At 33.4% G+C, this 18,803-nt stretch overlaps 1 protein-coding gene across 5 annotated transcripts in view; it reads right to left on the minus strand.

Annotated features, from left to right (window-relative positions):
* LUBEL (Linear Ubiquitin E3 ligase) overlaps positions 1-18,803 on the minus strand; it is a 220,522-nt gene that overhangs the window by 114,235 nt on the left and 87,484 nt on the right. For all 5 annotated transcript variants that reach the window (XM_075356534.1, XM_075356537.1, XM_075356532.1 and 2 more), the window contains one exon: positions 5,839-7,078. In XM_075356534.1, coding sequence (XP_075212649.1) covers positions 5,839-7,078 — 1,240 coding nt within the window. The remainder of the gene's footprint in view (positions 1-5,838; positions 7,079-18,803) is intronic.

Below are 18,803 nucleotides of genomic sequence, written 5' to 3' on the forward strand. Positions count from 1 at the left end.
TAATAAATTGGGAAGAATTGGGAAGGGATTTTACTAAGATCAGTCCTTTTGTGATTGTTCGGGGAATCAAGCTGCAGGAGAACTTGTAAAGGAGACAAGAAAGACTCTACGGGAGTGTTTGTTGAAACTATCAGTAACCTACGAATGTCACGGGCACTCAAAGGAAAGAAGATGGTGGAGTCACAGATATTGAAGTAGCACCACTTGGTATGCTAAATACCTCAAAGAGAATAGTTGTGTGCAGGGATTTGCTGAACTGCACAGAAGAGGAAACTGTCGAGGAACTTCATGAAAAACAGTTGTGTGTTGATGATTGATGGAGACACACGATGCAATGGAGAAACTGTATCATCTGCTTCGCATGTCCTGATCTTTAACAAATTTAAGTGTCCTGAAAAAATGCTGGCTTTCATAGGCTAGATGTTTATCCATCATTCTGACTCCATTGCGGTGATTTGGAGTTAGAAATTCTGACATACAGCAACGCGATGCACCAGCAGATTTGTGCTTGCGGAGATCCATTAAAACTGGATGACCAGTGCAGAGATCTACTGATTAGCTTCAATTGCCATGGACAAGACTCTATCACTCTGTCAGAACTCAAAACTGTCTGATTTATAAGGTATATATAAAATCAGAAGGTAAAGACTATTCAAAAGTTCAGCTACTTCGAAGCTATAAAAATCGTGCTCAACAGATCGCCAAGATTTACGTCTTATGCACAGGTTGCTGCTGCATTTTTTACTCCACCCACCAACTTACAAGAAGGTGAATTGGAAAAATATTGAATTTTTAAAAAATAAGAGATTCTGAATAGGTTTCAAAAATGCAGGCAGGATTTTGTGTAGATTCATGAAAAAGACTTTGCTTATACTGTTTCTCAAAAACAAAATTTTACCTCATTCAAAATGATTACTATGCTTTCAAAGATCAAAAGAAGAGATAACCTTTTTAGATGACAATCAGTAATTATAATAATACATTATTCACAGCATGACACAACTAACTGTAAATGTTAAGTTACTAATATGACATATGTAATGTAAATGTACTTTTATTCATCATCTCCAACTTATGGCTTCACATTATTTTTTAAAATTACTTTTTTTATGCATTTGTATTAATACTTTTAACATAATAATCTTTTTACTTTACAAATACGCTGAATTTCTATATGTACTTGATAATTCTAATGATTTTATTTGAAACAAAAATCAATAATGAAATTTCACAGTCCATAAATCAAATGTATTTTTTCTAGTCTGAAATAGTATTTCATATCTGGGCTCCTTTTTCCTGAACATGTGTATCACTGAAAGTTACTCAGAAAATACTAAAAGTAGTTGAATATAATAATAATTATTATTAAACATATACAGTTATATAAAACATATATAGCAATAGAAAGACATAACTATTTTCATACATACATAGTACAGTATGTATATAAACCTTTCTGCAGTAATTACAAGGCCTTGCATAATTAGAGCTCTCTAAGTTCTTTTTTATGATGAGAATTGAAATTATTTATACAGTAAGAGTGTAAATTTATTCGAATACAGGGAATTTTTTGTTTATTTCTATGTTGGCTACACTGCTTGACAACACCCAAGTTGTCTGAGTAATGCAGATTATTGTTTTTTGGTTAATTAACAATTTTCATGTTATAAATAGTGTTTTGTGAAAGTTTATTTGATTTTTTATTACAAATTCATATTTTTTGTTCTGTCTCTTGAATGTATAATAATGGACATAATTCCAAGAAAACATTGAAAACTGTTTCCTTTCTGAGCATACCAGTATTATAACAAATAGCTTCCGAGTGTAGGGTTGGAGTAGGGACAGAGAATGCTATTTTAGAACAATTTAAAGAAACTAGGTTTTTTTCACCTCAAAGGAAAGTCAAATGTGGCTGTAAAAGAAAAACTACTCCAATACAGGATTGGTAAAAAGAAATTTAATCGAAAATTATCTGCGTACGCTTAAATAAAAAATTGCAGCCAGTGAACAGATTTACACATGTTACCTGACAGACGCCAACTTTTTGGAGCTGTACGGAAAGTTTGTCTGTCGTCCAGCTAAAAACAACTTTTAACACCAGCAATGTGCAAAAAAAGATCTTATGGCCAAAACAAATTCTAACTGGACTAAAGAACACTGGAAAAATGTTATGTTTCCCAATATCACATTTTTATTTTCAGGAGCAAAGAAAGGGTTGTTTATGTTAGAAAAGCTCAGATGAAAATACATCTCTGCCTCATGTACAACCAGTTAAAAATCCCCAGAAAAAAAATTGGTGTTGTTTCACATTTGAAAGTCCTTGTTCATTCATTCCAATAGATAGTATGTAGAAAAGTGATGGTTATATCAAGATTCTAAGGAAAGGATTGTGACACAACTTCAAAACTAATTCCCACAAGACAATAGAGTGTTCCAAAATGATTGGTGCCACGCCATACTGCCAAATATGTGGAAAGACTTTTCTGAGAATAAAACATTAAAGCTACTTTATATACATTATATATATAAAGTTAGCAAAAACAATTCTTTTGTTATTGTATTTGTCCACATCCCTTCCTCTGTACTAATATCTCAAAGGGTATAAAACTGTTTATATCACAAAGTATAAAAACCATTTACCACCAAGAGTACAGATTTTAATAATGTTTCTTACCTTATGTTTTTTATTTTTTAATAGCGCTTTTAAGCACTATTAAAATTTTTAATATTTTAACTTTATATTTTTAATAATATTTTGACTACATATTTTTATATGTTATAATTTTAATGTTTGAATTTAATGTGCGATTTGAAAAAAAAGAAAAGTTTAACTGATGATGAGGGAAAACCTGGGAAGCGCTATTAAAAAATAAAAAGCATAAGGTAAGAATCATTATTAAATTCTGTACTATTGGTGGTTAATGGTTTTTATACTTTTGTCTTTGATATATATATATATATATATATAGTTGCATTACATAGGCAAAATGATGAAAAATAAATAAGAATGTGGGTTTTAAAACAGATGGAAAAATTACATAAGGCCAAAGTGAAAATGAAGGTGAACACCATTATACATAAAACAAAAATCAAACTATTAACAAAGAGGTGGGTAGTGCAGTTTAAGCTGTTCAACTAGTGCAAAAAGGTTTTTGGGAACATTTTCACCTCTTACCATTCAGCCCAAATTGTATGCTAAGTGACTATTATTCATTAAGAAATCTAAAAAAAAATTGCTATTGCAGCAATTTGAAAACAACTGAAGAAAAACAATAATTACTAATTCAAGGATGGTTATGCTCAATCTAAGACTAGAATAAGGAAACTGATATCATAGTATGAAAAATATATGTAGAGTAAACTCAAAGATGTTACATAAAAATCAAAGAAATTGATAATCTCTTCTTGATATACTAAATGCGTTTCATCTATAATTCAAAATACTGAAATAAAAAGAAAGATTGAAAGTTATCCAACATTACCTTGTAATCTACTCCAATGTACCTTATTAATCTACATTTAATTATCTACCACAATGAGAGGCAGTCCTATGGCTGGATCATCCTCTGCCTCTATTCTTCCTTTTTCTTATCCTTCATCCCTTCTTCTTCGGATGTATACCATAAGAATTGTCTCGGTCATCATCATATTGTCTTCATGCTGGTAATAGGTGTCTAATACCCAATAAGGTTTCTTTATGGATGTACCAGACACCATTTCTTAACTCAGGGTTGCACAAAAGGCCAAACTACCAGTTGAAGTGCTTGTCAGGCACGTGCCTTGTCTCTTAAAGTTTAACCTTGCATTAAATGAAAAAAATCACTTCTTAAACTCAAAACTAATATAAATTTTAAGGGGACCTATACCACCAATAAGCAGATTCATAAATTAAAACAGAAGTTATCTATCCAAGAGCCTGTTTTAATGTAGAAAAAGAAGTATATATAGCACTATAAATAATGTTAAGCATGTTTTTAATAGATTGGCTCATGCAAAGAAAAAAAAAAATAATTAATATAAAACAAAACTCATCATTTAGTATCAATACATACAGATAATAATAAATAATTTTATCCACAAAAGAATTACAGAATAAAGATTCATCTTGTTAGAAAATTAAAAATATAAATTATATAATTTTTTACAGAAAAAATCTAATAAATTAAAATGTTATTTTTGTTTATCAAATAAAGAAAAAAAACAGCAGTCAATTTATTTACTGAAATATTATATATTAAAATAAAATAATATATTTTAAATATAACACATGTTATAATAACAAATATTATATTACTTATTAACTGAAGTAACCAATACAGCAAAATTCACTTAGTGATGTATCACTCATCAAAGTTTAGAAATGTCAATTGATGTGTAGGATGGGATGGATATTGGATCAATGACTGGCTTCTTGTTACCTACAATGTCTGTCTTGGCACATGGTACACTTCAGGCACCCCAGGTAAAATTACTGAGCAAGTGTGTGGGTACAGTTTCTAAACTTTGATGAGTAATACTTTATTTTTTTTTAATAATAATGCTTAATTACTAAACTTAAATTTTAGTGGAACAAAATGCATTCTAATGAAAACTGCAAACATGTAATAAAATTTAATTAGTAATTAACAAACCATTTATTTAACCATTTCAAACAAAAAATGTTTTTATCTACACATTTAACAACACATAGAAAAGATTTTTTTATAATTTTTAATTGAAATAAAGCATTATTTTGCACGTTTATTGCTAAATAAAATATACTGACAATAAAACAAAATGGTGTACATATACATATATATATATATATATATCAAGAGTATTTTGCAAACTTGGCACTTTATAAGATAATATTAAATTTTATGTTCATATGATTAACATTATTCACAAGAAATTAAAGCAAACAAAACCTTTTCCAAACAAATAAATCCACAATATAATAATCTTTACGCACTAGTTAAAGAATTTTTTGTGTAGTTAACTTTGTTTAATGTTGAAGATCCTTCAAAATAACAATAAATTGATGTTTGTGCAGCACCATCATTCTGATTCAATGATTTTATATTTTATACAAAAAAGATATCTTATTACAATTTGGATATAAGACAGTTTTTCTGCTATCAGCCAAAAATAACTTAAATTTTAACAGAGCTACCTGAAAAGTAAATATATTAACTCCTTTTAGTCATTTAAATTAGTTAAAAACGCCACCTTTTAACCTGCTGCATAACTAAATGTGTATTTATAAACAGAACATGTTCTACGAAGAAATTATCAAACATTTTTCTCATTCAAATCAAGTTATGAATTTCTTTTTCATTAAATATTATTTACTTAAGATCCAATATTTCTGTCTTAACCATGGCTGTTATGTCATATTTACTTTTCAAAAGTTTTCTGATGGTGTGTGATAGATTCAACTTTTTTATTATTATTTGTATGTTTATTGCGATTATTATTATTATCATTTATATCATAAAATAATCAGAATGCTTACAAATTATATGAACAATAATTATTTTTAGTGATTTTGCTTACTAAATGCAGTTTTCATTAAATGCACTTTGTACATTTTATTAATAATATTAAATCAGATTATAACAACCAAATAACAATAATAAATAAAATTTTTTGGCACCTATTCTATTTATCACTTCATAATCATATTTATACTTCAAGTATTAGCTTTTCTGTAGTCTCATAATAAAATATAGTCATGTTTCTTTTGTAATTACCTATTTAGAGAAAAAGATCTACCAAATGAAACTATCGAACAAACTGATATTCAAGAATATAATTTAGTGCCAATCCAAAATGATATTGTTCTGCGGCGGCGCCTACCTTTTAATCTTTTTTCCTTCTCCTCTTCTGGTGTTGGTGCTGCACTAACATTCAATTGTTTGGCTAGTTTTTTTGTGAGTTCTGCATCATCATAATCCTTTTTCTTCTTAGTTTCTTGTACCTGACTAGTATTTTTCTTTACATTTTCTATGTACTTAGGATTTGATGTAGTTTTACAGCAGACAGAACAAACCCTTGATCCAGCTTTATTGACAAAGGTACAATGCTCACATTCCCATTGTGATGTTGGTAGAGGTCCTAATGATTTCTCTGCATCATTTGAACTTAAATGACTATCAGATTCTTCTTCCTTATTGACTTTACCATTCTTAATATTTCCTTTCTCATTAAAATCCATTTCTTTCTTTCTAGCTCTAGAAACTTCAAGAGAGGGCGATGCACCATCTGACATCTCATCTCCAGAATCTTCACTGGATGGGGATCTTACATTTTTTCTTACAGGAGATATATTTCTTACAGGGCTTCGCTTCTTTCTAGTGGCCTCAGAAGCCCTTCTTACTCCCCTACTTGAAAGAGTATCATCCAATATATTACTGCTTCTTCTTCCTCCTCGTTGTGATGTCATCTCATCATCATATCTTCTACCTCCCCTATTTGACACAGTCTCATCGTCAAAACGTCTTCCTCCACGATTTGATGTCACTTCGTCATCTAATCGCCTTCCACTCCTAATCGAAATCATCTCATCTTCATCACGACGATGTCCTCCTCTTATAGACATAGCATCTTCTTCTTGATTTTTTTTCACTCTACGATTAATCATTTCTTCAACAGATATTTTTCTCCCAGAGCTTCTTCTTGAAAGTGCTGGTGAAACATTTCTTTGTGGAGGAGATGTTCTACGTCTTGATCGTCTTCCCCCACGATGTGAAACAACATCTTCATCTGAGTCAAATTCACTTATTTGTCCTCTACGAGAATGTGTAGGAGATGGATTTCTTCTGCGAAAGAAAGTTTCCTCTTCATCTCCAGAAATGTCACTGGCTAAATCGCGTCTGCTTCTATGACTTGGAGCTCTAAGACTATTTCTCCTGAGATTTTCATCAATAGAATTATCTCTGCGATATTGAGGAAGAACTGCATGTGAACCATGCCATGTCCCGCTAGGTAAACCATTCCATGGTCCAAAACCTCCTTGAGCCATGTGTGCCTGGTTCCAATCCCAAACCATACCATGATGATGACAACTTGGACAGTTTAGCTGTGCCATAGATTGGGCCTGTTTAAAAGAATAAAACAAACAAAATTAAAAAAAAAAAAAAAACTGTAAAATACATTAAATAAATAGTAGTCATTATTACACCAATTAAATTTCCTTAAATTACTTTTGCAACTTCAGTTTACACTTGGATAAATTTAAGCACGTAATTAAATGTACATTTAAGTATCAAGTAAAACAGATACAAAATAGAAAAAAATTTCTGTAACATTCTGTAAAATATTCTGCATGCCTCTTCAAAATATAAATAATAATTTCTGTGGGCAGTTCTTTGGGAGAAATAGTACATTTCAAAGCAACATCTTAGATTAAGTTAAATGGAAATATTTTACTACATAATTCAAAACCCCCTTAAAGGGTTTCTGTTGATTAAAGGTGACTCTGTAAAGGGTCACCTTTACTCCTAAAGGGTCTTTACTCTGTAAAGGGTCAGTTACTCCTAACCTATAAAGGGTCACCTTTGATTAATATCATAACTGACATCAAATTACATCTCAAATAATATTCAGATGTGTTTCCATTTTAAGAGCAGGATTTTTAATGTTACAACTAATTTTTAATGAATGATCAGTTTTCTAATTTTACTTATAATTATGATAATAAAATCAATAACTGTCAATTTGTATATGCATATTTCTGAAACCAAATAGAAATAAAAGCTTTATTAGTAGTGATAATGTGGCAATTGATAAAAACGTGAAACAAATATATTCAAAATTTTTCGACATCAAGGATTCAAGTGAATGATTACTTAAATATAAATTTAGTCATGAAGGTAAAGTCTAAATGTTGTGTAGTACTCCATCATTTAAGCCATCTGTGACCAACCTTTTTCAAAAAGTTGCCACTTTTTGAATACTGAATCTACCTTTCCTTTATCTTTAAGCTTATGACTTAGATCTTACATGATACTTTTCTTAACAGACTTATTTTTTAAATATTAACTTAAATATCAAATCAAACAGCAACAAAAATTAAAAAAAAAATAAACAAAAACCTTTCTGTTCAAAATAACTGTTATTCAGATGGTTATGGATACGCAGATAACATATTTCATAAAAGATATTTTTTAATTTAATTAGGTATTGTACAAATTTATGAAGCTAATGCACTATTAATAAAAAAATATATATAGATATGTTGATTTAACTATAATGAGTCAAAATATCTAATTTTACAATTAATTATTGACAGCTGAATATTAACACTGTTACTGTATTACAAATATAAATATAAATTGTAAAAAATTAATTCAAACATACACAATTATTATAGATGTACATTACAACAAAACTAATAAGAATTAGTCAGAAATAATAATATTCCAAAAAAATTAATTTTTCTACAAAATATTTTTCAGGGGACAGACTAATACAACAGAAAGGAAAGTATCTCTAATGAGGTTTTTGAATTTGCAAGGTTATTCCAATTTCATCTACATCTGGATTGATTTTTGAAGAAGACAACAATAACAATCTTTTTAAATGAGAATCAGTTAGCTTTGATCGGAATTTATTTTTTATCATATTCATAATTGTGAATAACTGTTCACACCTACAACAAAATTTCAGAGCAAACTCGTACAAATTTGGGAAATCTGTAGTTGAAAGAAGTTTCCAAAACTCAACATAATTTTCACTACTGGGATTGAAATTACTTCTTTAAATTTATTTTTACGAAAATTATGGTGCTGAAGATCAATTATTTCTGTTTAAATTTCAGAAGGGTAACAGGACAAGTCTTCAATAGGGTTTGTGAAAAGTTCAACATTTTTATTGTCCTTCTGGAAATCATTAATCTTATTTCAAACGAGACTTGTAATTTAGAAATTAAGTTTTCATACCTAACATAATTAGGAAGGTTGGCAAGTTTGATAATAGCTAGCGCTATAATTTGTTTGAAATGTATGTTTTTTTTTTATTAAAATCGTTTAAAAAGAGAGAAAGTTTAACTGTAAAAGAAGATAGTTCTTCAACAACATCAAAATTTTCATTAATACAACACACAAAAATACTTAACTGAACAGTGTCAGTATTATCAGTGCTGTCATCAACAGCTAAAGAAAAATATTTACACAAGTCTAATGTAGACAAATTTTCATACTAACATTCACAGCCAGGTCATCTATGCAACGCATCACCACATTTTGCAAAAGTGCAATTTGTTCTACCATTTTTTTCATTTTTGCGTCAGAAGCATAATTAGCAAAGATCTGCAAACTAGTTTTGGTAATTTCTTCCCCATCAGAGTAAGGTTTCTTTTTTCGCGCTAGAAGTAAAGAAATTTTCTTAAGAAGCTTTGACCCAATGACGTTAATTCTTTTTTTTGTTTTTGAAAAACCATCTGTTGGCTTAAGGATTGTTTTTTGTAACGAATTCATCCTCAAAGAAGAAACGAGAGAATACATTTCATTAAAATTGTAATTACTTTTGCTTGAAATGTCGCTCCAAGTTACATTTTTTGGGCACTGTTACACTAGCACCATAAATCAAACAAACTGGTTTTGATTTATTTTGATTAGTAAACAAAAAGAGTTCCTCCCACGCATTATTGAATTCACAAAGAGCAATATCATTTTTATATTTTCGTTTTCAAGTGCTCTCAGTTAAAGAGTATTTTATTTTTCTCTTACTTTAAAGAGAAAAATTTAAATGACACATGAAAATAGAAGTAAAATTCACATAAATCTGATCTGAGATTGACTTTGTATGACTATGGTGCAGGTTACTCCAGACAACGGCGAGTAGTCAAAGCTATCGGGCACCTGTACTATTGGTGCCATCTACCAGACATACCTGGTGCCACTGCAATCAGTGCAAATATAACAATTCAAAAGAAATAAAAATTATAGATACCAACAACTCATAAATGTTGTTACAGTCGGTCGCAACTAAAGAATCGTTTTTATTAAATGTATATTGAATACTTGTATATTCTATTGAAAACAAAGTAATTATTATAGAGTAGATGTAAAATATTAATTAATAGCTGTTTCAGTTATGTTTTCAAACTATGGTACATATTTTTGTCCAAAATTGACATTCCAAAATGTTTTTATTTCTATATTCTCTACATGCCACTCACTGTGGTCCTGCGTGCCATGTGTGCTGTGGGTTTACCACTAGAAGGTCTAAGCTATCAGAAGTTAACACCCTTACTTTACCTACTACTAACCAAACATTAATGCTATTTCACATCATTTTATTAAAAATAATACATCAATCTAATGAAGAAATTTTTACAAAGTTTTTTCATAAAAAGTAAAGAGGAACATTTTAAATTGTTAGTCCTCAACATAAATTATGTTTGTAAACAAAAGAATCTTTTATATCTATCTGTCATGCTTCTCAATATACATTCTCCACTATGATTTTGTCCTATAACTATTTATTTATTTGCATATTCATATTTACAACTATAAGCTGATACCCAGTTGGTTATCCTGCTTTTTTATCTATATCCTAATGTGGGCTGCTAAATGGCAGGTCCCTTACACCACAACTTCCAATTTTTCCTGTTACAAATCTTCTATTTGGTCTTCTTATACCTTCAGTTCTTGATTTCAGCTAACAGCTTTAATTTCTTCCTTTCTTTTCTCTCCTCTCTTTGAAGAGCTGTTGTTAACAATCTTTTCCCTAATATATCTAATCCAATTTCCTTTCCTCCTCTGAAGTGTAAGAGTACTCTATCAACAGCAAACTCAGCAAGTACTTTCTCTTTTAACACTCAGTCCACCAATTATAATAAACTGACTTCCATATTTACACCTCAAAAGCTTCAACCTCATCCTTCATTCTCTCTTCCCTGTAATAGATTACGATCCGTATTATAATTTTGGTTTTATGTTTTGCAACCATATTTAATGAAACCCTACATATGTATCACTGTTAATGAAAAAATTGATAATATCCAGTTAAAAGAATAAAAAGAAAAGGAGCCGCTAACTCATTTCCTTTTATTGTTCATCCTCATAGTTTATTTTCTTTACATCTATCTTCATACCATTTTTTTCCATTCATTGTTCTAATACTGTTATTAATATTTGAAGAGCAGTATTATTGGTTCAGCAAGGTTGATGTAGACCTTTTTCTTCAAGTATACCTAACATTGCCAACTTCTTTTTCTGGTCAACTAAACACATGTCATAATTCAAGATCTGTCTCAATTGCTTTTATTTAAACTACTAAAAAATGAATAAGGATAAAGCAATCAGCAATAATTTTCAGCGAATATATTTCCTATTGTTTCTTTTCTTTCTAACTGGTGGTATTATTAAAAATAAGTTATAATATAATTTACATTAATATATTATACAATTACATTAACAAAAATAAGAAATATTTATTTTCAATGTAATTGTCACATTCCTTTCCAGTTTTGAGTAGTTTATCTGTGAATTTCATACAGTTAGGAATTAGGTCTGTTATTTCAAAGAATTGTTGAATAACAAATTATGGGATTAATATTTAATTTTGTACATCAATTGACCCTTAAGCTACTAAATAAATACATTTCCTTTGTGTACTGCTACAACACAACTTAAAAGATTTAAATACTTACAATGCAATAAGAAATTAAAATAAGTAATAATAAGTTTATTGTTCAAGTTTTATATTTCAATTTTGCTTAACTAAAAGGGAAAAATTATACTTCATTTTGACATTTTGTAACAAAATTTATTATTATTTTTGAAAATTAAACTCTTCATATAACAGCTTTTGTTACTTCTGCCTGTTTAGATTCAAATTATTTCTTGGAAACCAATTTACATTTCTTTTCTGATTTTGCACAGTCAAGAAGCTGCTTGATTCTTTTATCTTTCTTAAGATAATCTAAAAATTCAATATGTGACATACACTAAAATTTTGACATTAATTGTTGCTGTTTACAGTCTATTTCTCTAATGACTCCATACATGTTTCATCCTGCTGAAAATCCTTTTTACTTCAGGGAATAGCTCTTTTAGAGTGAGGGCTGTAATCCGTAACTGTGTGTTTATCTTTGATTTCATGCATTTTATCCAGTAGCAGCAAAGAGTGATAGGAGAATGAAGAAGCTATGGGTAGTCATCACACTTGTGGGCTTGTGCCCAATACTTTTTGGACAGAAGAAATACAGTGAGCATTTTTGTTCATATACTGTTTTGTCAGGGAACCTCTGACCATGACTGAATTTAGAGAGGTAGGCAAAAGGCCTGGCTGGAGGAGGGGAATGGATCTTTTTCCTTCGACCTCCTCAAATATTGATTCAGACAATGATGGTTCGGAAATAGATATAGGGGTGACCACCCGGGAAGGTGTAGAAGAGTTTTCAGAAGCCAGGGACAGACCTGGCAGCTCAGCCCCATTGGCCCATGATGTTTTGGCAGAACTAGATTGCTTGTTTTCCTATTTAACAAACTCCAAGAGTACCAGTACAGCTTCTAAGGGGAGATTATTGCCTAGTCTGGAATTCTTCTGAGCAGCTTTCACATCTCTCATGGAGGGTTTTGAAAATTTAACCTCAAGATCTAAAGAAAAAACTTTAGTTCAGATACTGGCCCTGGTCCTGCTGCAACCATATAGGTATGCTGAGGTGATCAGAGCCAGACTTGAAACCAGCCAGTCCTCAAAGAAACCTGAGAATGCATTTGTTAAGAGGGTGGAGTGCTTGACTGTGTCCAGCAGTCAGCTGAAGAAGGACCTTCAAGTTGCCCTTTGGAGTGACCGGAAAGGTCTTAAAATCCGAAATATTAAAGATACAAATAAGGGGGTAATTGTAGTAACAGACGATAAAGAGAACAATCAGGCAATTAGAGATTCCACTGCGGTTAAGCAATTGAATGTAGAGGTAGACCCAAAGAGAATGTGTAGGCCCCGCATTATAGTCTATGGCATAGACCGCATCCTTACCGATGAGGATGTCTTGTCTCTCATTAGGAAGCAGAACACTGATTTGGATGAAGCCACCTTCTGGCGGGACTGTAGTCTGATCATTAAAACAGGCAGGAATGATACCCAGAAATATCACAGATTTTGAGATGGGTTCTGGTCTCTTTAAAACATTTATGTCCGCAAGCAGACTGTTTCTTGATTTTGGGTCCTGCCAAGTAAAAGATTACATGGATGTCCAAAGATGTTTTAAGTGCTGCAGATACAGTCACAGGGCCAAATTTTGTAAGTTTGCCTTGTATGTGCGCATTGTGGTGAGGAAGGCGCCACAAGCGTAATGCTTGTTCACATAGGTCTGAAGCTCCGGCCTGTGCTAACTGTAAAAGATTGCATAGGAATCATCACCCAGTTGTTAGTAAGGAATATGGCTGCTGCATAAGACCCGTTGAGCTGTACTTTAATTCCTTAGAAGGTTAGGTTCGGTCCCCAAACCCAGGATGCTTATGTAGTCCATGTTGAGTTAGGTGAGGTTGTAGAGAGACGGAGCCTCGATGTTGTCCTTCTGCAGCACCCATATGTAATTAGGAGGATCTGCTAGGCTTTCATAGCTGGAAAACGTTTTATGTAGGGCATACCTATATGTCTGCTATTCTGTGCAGGAAGTCGCTTGATAGTGTCTTTATATGTGAGGTTTCTGATGCGCATCATGTTGTGGTTAGGCTTGCCGTTCATGAAAAGAACCTTATAGTTGTTAAATTCATATTTCCAATACAGGGAAGAACATGTAGCAAGGTGGGATAGGATCTTTTGAATTGTGGGTAATGGTCCAATCCTTACTGGTGCTGATGTTAATGTGAAGTCACTTTTCTGGCACAGTGGAATCCCTGACCATGGCGGTGACTTAATTGAAAGTTTCATTCTTCAGCATAATTTTGAGGTTTTTAATGTTGCAGACCAGTTGGTTACTTATGTCAGTATGGTTGACGGATGAAGGACCTTCTTAGGTATAGATTACCATTGGTAGGAACATCCCTGACAGGATCCTTAACTGGTCTGAGGTCGACAACTGCTCTAGTGACCATTGGTCGATACTTTTTGAGATAGCGAATGAGCTGCGCGATGCCCATGAGGGACACTTTCCTGTTCACTAGGGGCACTTCTTGCATAGGAAGGTGGATGGCTATAATACTCCTCTTTGTTGGAGTCTGGACGAGGAGGTTTTTTCGCAAGACCTTGATGGCCTGCCATTAGATTTCCTGGTAAAAAATTCACTTCTGTGGTGGTGGTGGCGGCTGAAGCTGCCATTCCTAGAGGCACTGGCTGGGAACGTATAACTGGTTGGTGGTCTCGGAATGTGACAGCAATGAAGTAGTCTGTGAATCAACTCAAAAAGGCTGCGCAATGAGAGGGTGACCCCCATCAGCGTGTGGCCCTGACTGCAGATTTCCGCAGAAGGAGGGCTAGGTAATTTTCATAGCATTAGGTCCTCCAAGCGTAATTCCTGGCGTCCCTTCATTCAGGAACAAGGAAATAGAGATCCTTGGGGTGTTGTGTATAGGGTTCTTGAGCATAAGCGCAGGAAAGATGTCCTCTTGTCAGCCTTATCGATCCACGAAGGTGAGGTAATTGACAAGGACTGTGTCCTTGATATTTTATTGAATTTTTTATTCCTGGATGACACAATGTTGGGTGAGATTTCATACCTCCGGCTTGTCAAATTAGTAGTCACAGCTTTTGAGATCGACTTACAATCTTCGGAGATCACTGAGGTGGAGGTGAGTCAGGTGATCTGCAGTACGGCATGGCACAAGGCCCCTGGATATGATTGTATCACGTAGAGCTCCCCCTCCAAGCACTTCCAGTACTTCTTGGTTCTCTAACTAGATTTTACAATAGGCTGCTCTTTACTGGTCATTTTCCAACGTGTCGGAAGCGTGGAGGCTTGTAATTGTTGTTTAAAGGTGGCGACAAAGATCCTACTGTCAGTTATTACCATCCACTAATGCTCTTCCCTGTGATTGATGCGGGTTTTGAGAAGGTCCTATATTTGCATATTAATGTTAGACTGATCACTTTTCATTTGCTAATGGACAATCAGTATAGTTTCTGACTGGGCAAGAGCAATGATGATCCCATACTAAAGGTGATGGATATAGTTCATGCAAATATGTATTAGATATTTTTCTGGACATATCTGGGGCATTTAATAACTTATGATGGCCCTCTGCCCTATTTCAGATGCAGAAGCGTAAATGTACATGAAATGAATTAGAAGTGCTTTCAAGTTACCTCAGCCATCAGACTGTTTCCCTGTGTGATGGCGACTCAGAGGTTCTTAAGATCCTAACTAAAGAATGCCCTCAGGGCAGTGATTTGAGTACTCTTCTTTGGATTATGGAATTCGATTCCATGTTGCGTTTGAGGTTGCCGTGTGGTTGTTCTGTTATCGCTTATGCTGACGATGCACTGCTGCTGATTGAAGAGGATTCCCATAATGAAATAGAGTTCTGAGTTGCTCATGCTTGTAAGACATTTTGGCTGTGAACTCTCCAACATAAAATGATTTTCAGCCCAGAGGAAACTACAATGATGTTGCTTAAGGGATGATTGGCTGCTTCCCGATGAATCTGGGTACGAATGGCTGGTCTCTCCATTCAGTACGTTATAACTCAAAAGTACCTGGGTGTTATCCTTGATGAGAATTTTCAGTTCAAGGAACATCTACAGTATGTAGCAAAAAAGACCGCTAATGCTTTTTATGGAATCTGTAGTCATTCATCCCGATTGGGGGTTAAATTACCGTACCATGTGTATCCTTTACAGAGGTGACAGCGAGGCTATTATGCCTTATGCTGCACCTGTCTGGGCTCACCACTTGGCTTTTAGGTATTATGCGGATATTTTGCTGTGGGCCGAGCAACTCCTCTTGCTGGTTGTTATAGGCGGTTATAACAGCCTCACGGGAGGCAGTTTGTGTTATAGCCAGAGTTCAACCATTAGATACCTTGCCTAATGAGTATAAGGAACTCTACATTTCAAAGGTAAATAACCTATAGATGTCAGAATGAAAGCAGGAGATTGAAGAGTGGGGCCCTGCGTCTTGGCAGATCAGGTGGGACAAATTTCCCACAGGTCACTACACACATGGTATATTTTGCCTTGTAGTGTCTGATTTAGATGCGATTAGATGGGTTTCCCCCAATTGGTATATCACACAGTTTCTCTCTGGGCATGGTGCCTTTTGGGGGAGTTTGGCTAGGTTTTGTTTGGTGGATTCGAGTCAATGCTCGGATTGTGGGACTAATACAATGGACCACGTGCTCCCTCCCCCCCCCTCATATGTCTGCCCCCGATTTGAGGTCAAACATTCATGAGCTGTTGAGGGTACTTGAGAGAATATATTCCTTTCTGGATCTACGTATTAACTAGATGATCCATGAGGAATGGTATGTAGTGGCTGGTTTTCTTTGTACCCTTGCAGTGTGTAAGTCTGCAGAGGGAGTTTAATCGAGGTACTTGATCATGGTAGGATCCAAGTGGCTAGGGTTCTGGTCTAGGCATTGGATTGGTGGAGGTAAGCGCATTGGCATCATACCACGTTTATATTGGTATCGTTTGTGATTTAATTTGGGGTTACCACTCGCAGGGGTGGCCGCACTGCCAGGATATGGTAGTAGCTATGGTCACGTCTGATTCCACGATATGTCAAAACCAGTTCCACCAAGGTCGTGTTCAAATCAGATGAGTGATTTTCCTGTTTGAAAATTTTTGAAATAAGAGGATTGTGTCTTACTTCTAGCCAGTTCAATATGTTTCTCTAACTCAGCTTGTTTTCTTACAGCTTTAACACCATCGAATTTTAATCAAAATATATTACAAAGCATACACAAACTGTTGTCTCTTCTTACATGACCACTATCATTCTTGAAATTCTGTTTGACTTAACCATTCATCTTTAAATTTGCAAAAACATCTAGGTGGTTTAGTAATATTATCTGTCTCTTGTAATCACCTATCCCTCTCTAGAACTATTCACTTCACACATCGTCAAACCATAAAATCATAATATCAAATTAAAAGCAAAGTAGAACGTTACAACTGAATCTATGCCCTGGTGTCTAGAATGCTAAACCAAATTGCAATATTAAAAAACGCTAAATCAGTACTTTCTAGATATTGTAAGTAGTTGAACTACCTGTACTTGTACTTTATTGTAGAATTCACTACAATAAATCAACAAAAACCAGTATTGAATCTGCTGAAAACTGCTTACAAAGATTATTTTGACTGTCCCTTGGGAGACAAAGATAAATCCTGGGCTCCAAATGTAGCATGCAGCAAGTGCTACATTAAACTAACCATGTAGTTAAGAGGAAAAAAAGAGCATTTGCATTTTGGCATACCTATGGTTTGGTAAGAGCATACTAACTATTAGACTTCATGGTGTTAATTTGCAGATTCTGATTGCTCCAACTTCTTGGAAAGAGATTTCTGATTCCCCAGAAGGCTCAACTGATGAATCCTCAACTTCAATAAATATTAATTATATTCCAGAAGAAACAGAAGAAGAAACTGAACCTCACCTCATCACACAAGCAGAACTGAGTGATCTAATTCGTGACTTGTATTTGTCGAAACAACATGCAGAACTCCTTTGTTCATGTCTTAAAGAATGGAATTTATTAAACAAGGATACTAAAATTTCAGTACATAGGAATCAAATGAAAATAACTTTACTGAAATACTTTAGAAGAGATGGTTTAATTTGTTCCTGCCACGATGTTGGAGGACTAATATCTGAACTGGACATTGAATATGTTATTCATGATTGGCGTTTATTTATAGACTCATCAAAAAGAAGCTTAAAGGCGGTGTTCTTGCATAATTTGAATAAGTTTTCTTCTATGCCCCTAGCACATGCTGTAGGAATGAAAGAAACATATGAAAGTATGTCAAAAATTTTAAAAGCTATTAAGAATGTTGAACACTCATAGCGAATCATTGCTGAACTGAGAGCGATAAGGCTTCTTCTTGATCTTTTTTTCTGTTTAGCCTCCAGAACCATTGTAAGGTATTACTTCAGAAGATGATATGAATGAATGTAAATGAAATGTAGTCTTGTACAATTTCAGGTCGACCATTCCTGAGATGTATGGTTAACCGAACCCCAACTATCAAAGAACACCGGTATCCACGATCTAGTATTCAAATCCATATAAAAGTAACTGCCTTTACTAGGATTTTAACCTTAAAACTCTTGACTTCAAAATCAGCTGATTTGCAATGATGAGCTCACCAATAGAGTGAACTCGTCTCCAGAGTAGCTTTACAAAATATACGCTTTTCTTGTGTTTGTGGGATAGTTGGGCTACAGTTAAACACTATGCAGTTAAAGACTGGTGGAAAAGAAATCAGTTTGCCCCATGAAAAGAAAATGTCAATATTCCTCTTGTAGAAGCAGATCGTATAATTTTATCATCTCTACACATAAAACTAGACCTAATCAAGAATTTTGTAAAAGCATTAAAGATGAAGACGGCTTTAAATATTTTGCTGAGGTTTTTTCACAATTAAATACATTTTTACATTCTGATTTGGACTTTTTCCCTTTAAACTTGAGAACCACCAGCGATGAACAAGGAAAAAGGTTCCACCAAGATATATTGCAGATGGAACAACATTATCAAGGCAGATGGTATGAATCTATGATGAATGACTACTGCTGGATGATATAAAAAAAAAAAAACTTCACTAAACACAAAAGGAAAATAAAAAAAAAAAAGAAATTTAAATAAATGTAAATGTCTACAAAATAAAGGCAGGAATTTTAATTGTAATTATTATTATTATTACTT

This window comes from Lycorma delicatula, chromosome 2, assembly GCF_047948215.1.
Source record: "Lycorma delicatula isolate Av1 chromosome 2, ASM4794821v1, whole genome shotgun sequence".
Lineage (NCBI taxonomy): Eukaryota > Metazoa > Arthropoda > Insecta > Hemiptera > Fulgoridae > Lycorma > Lycorma delicatula.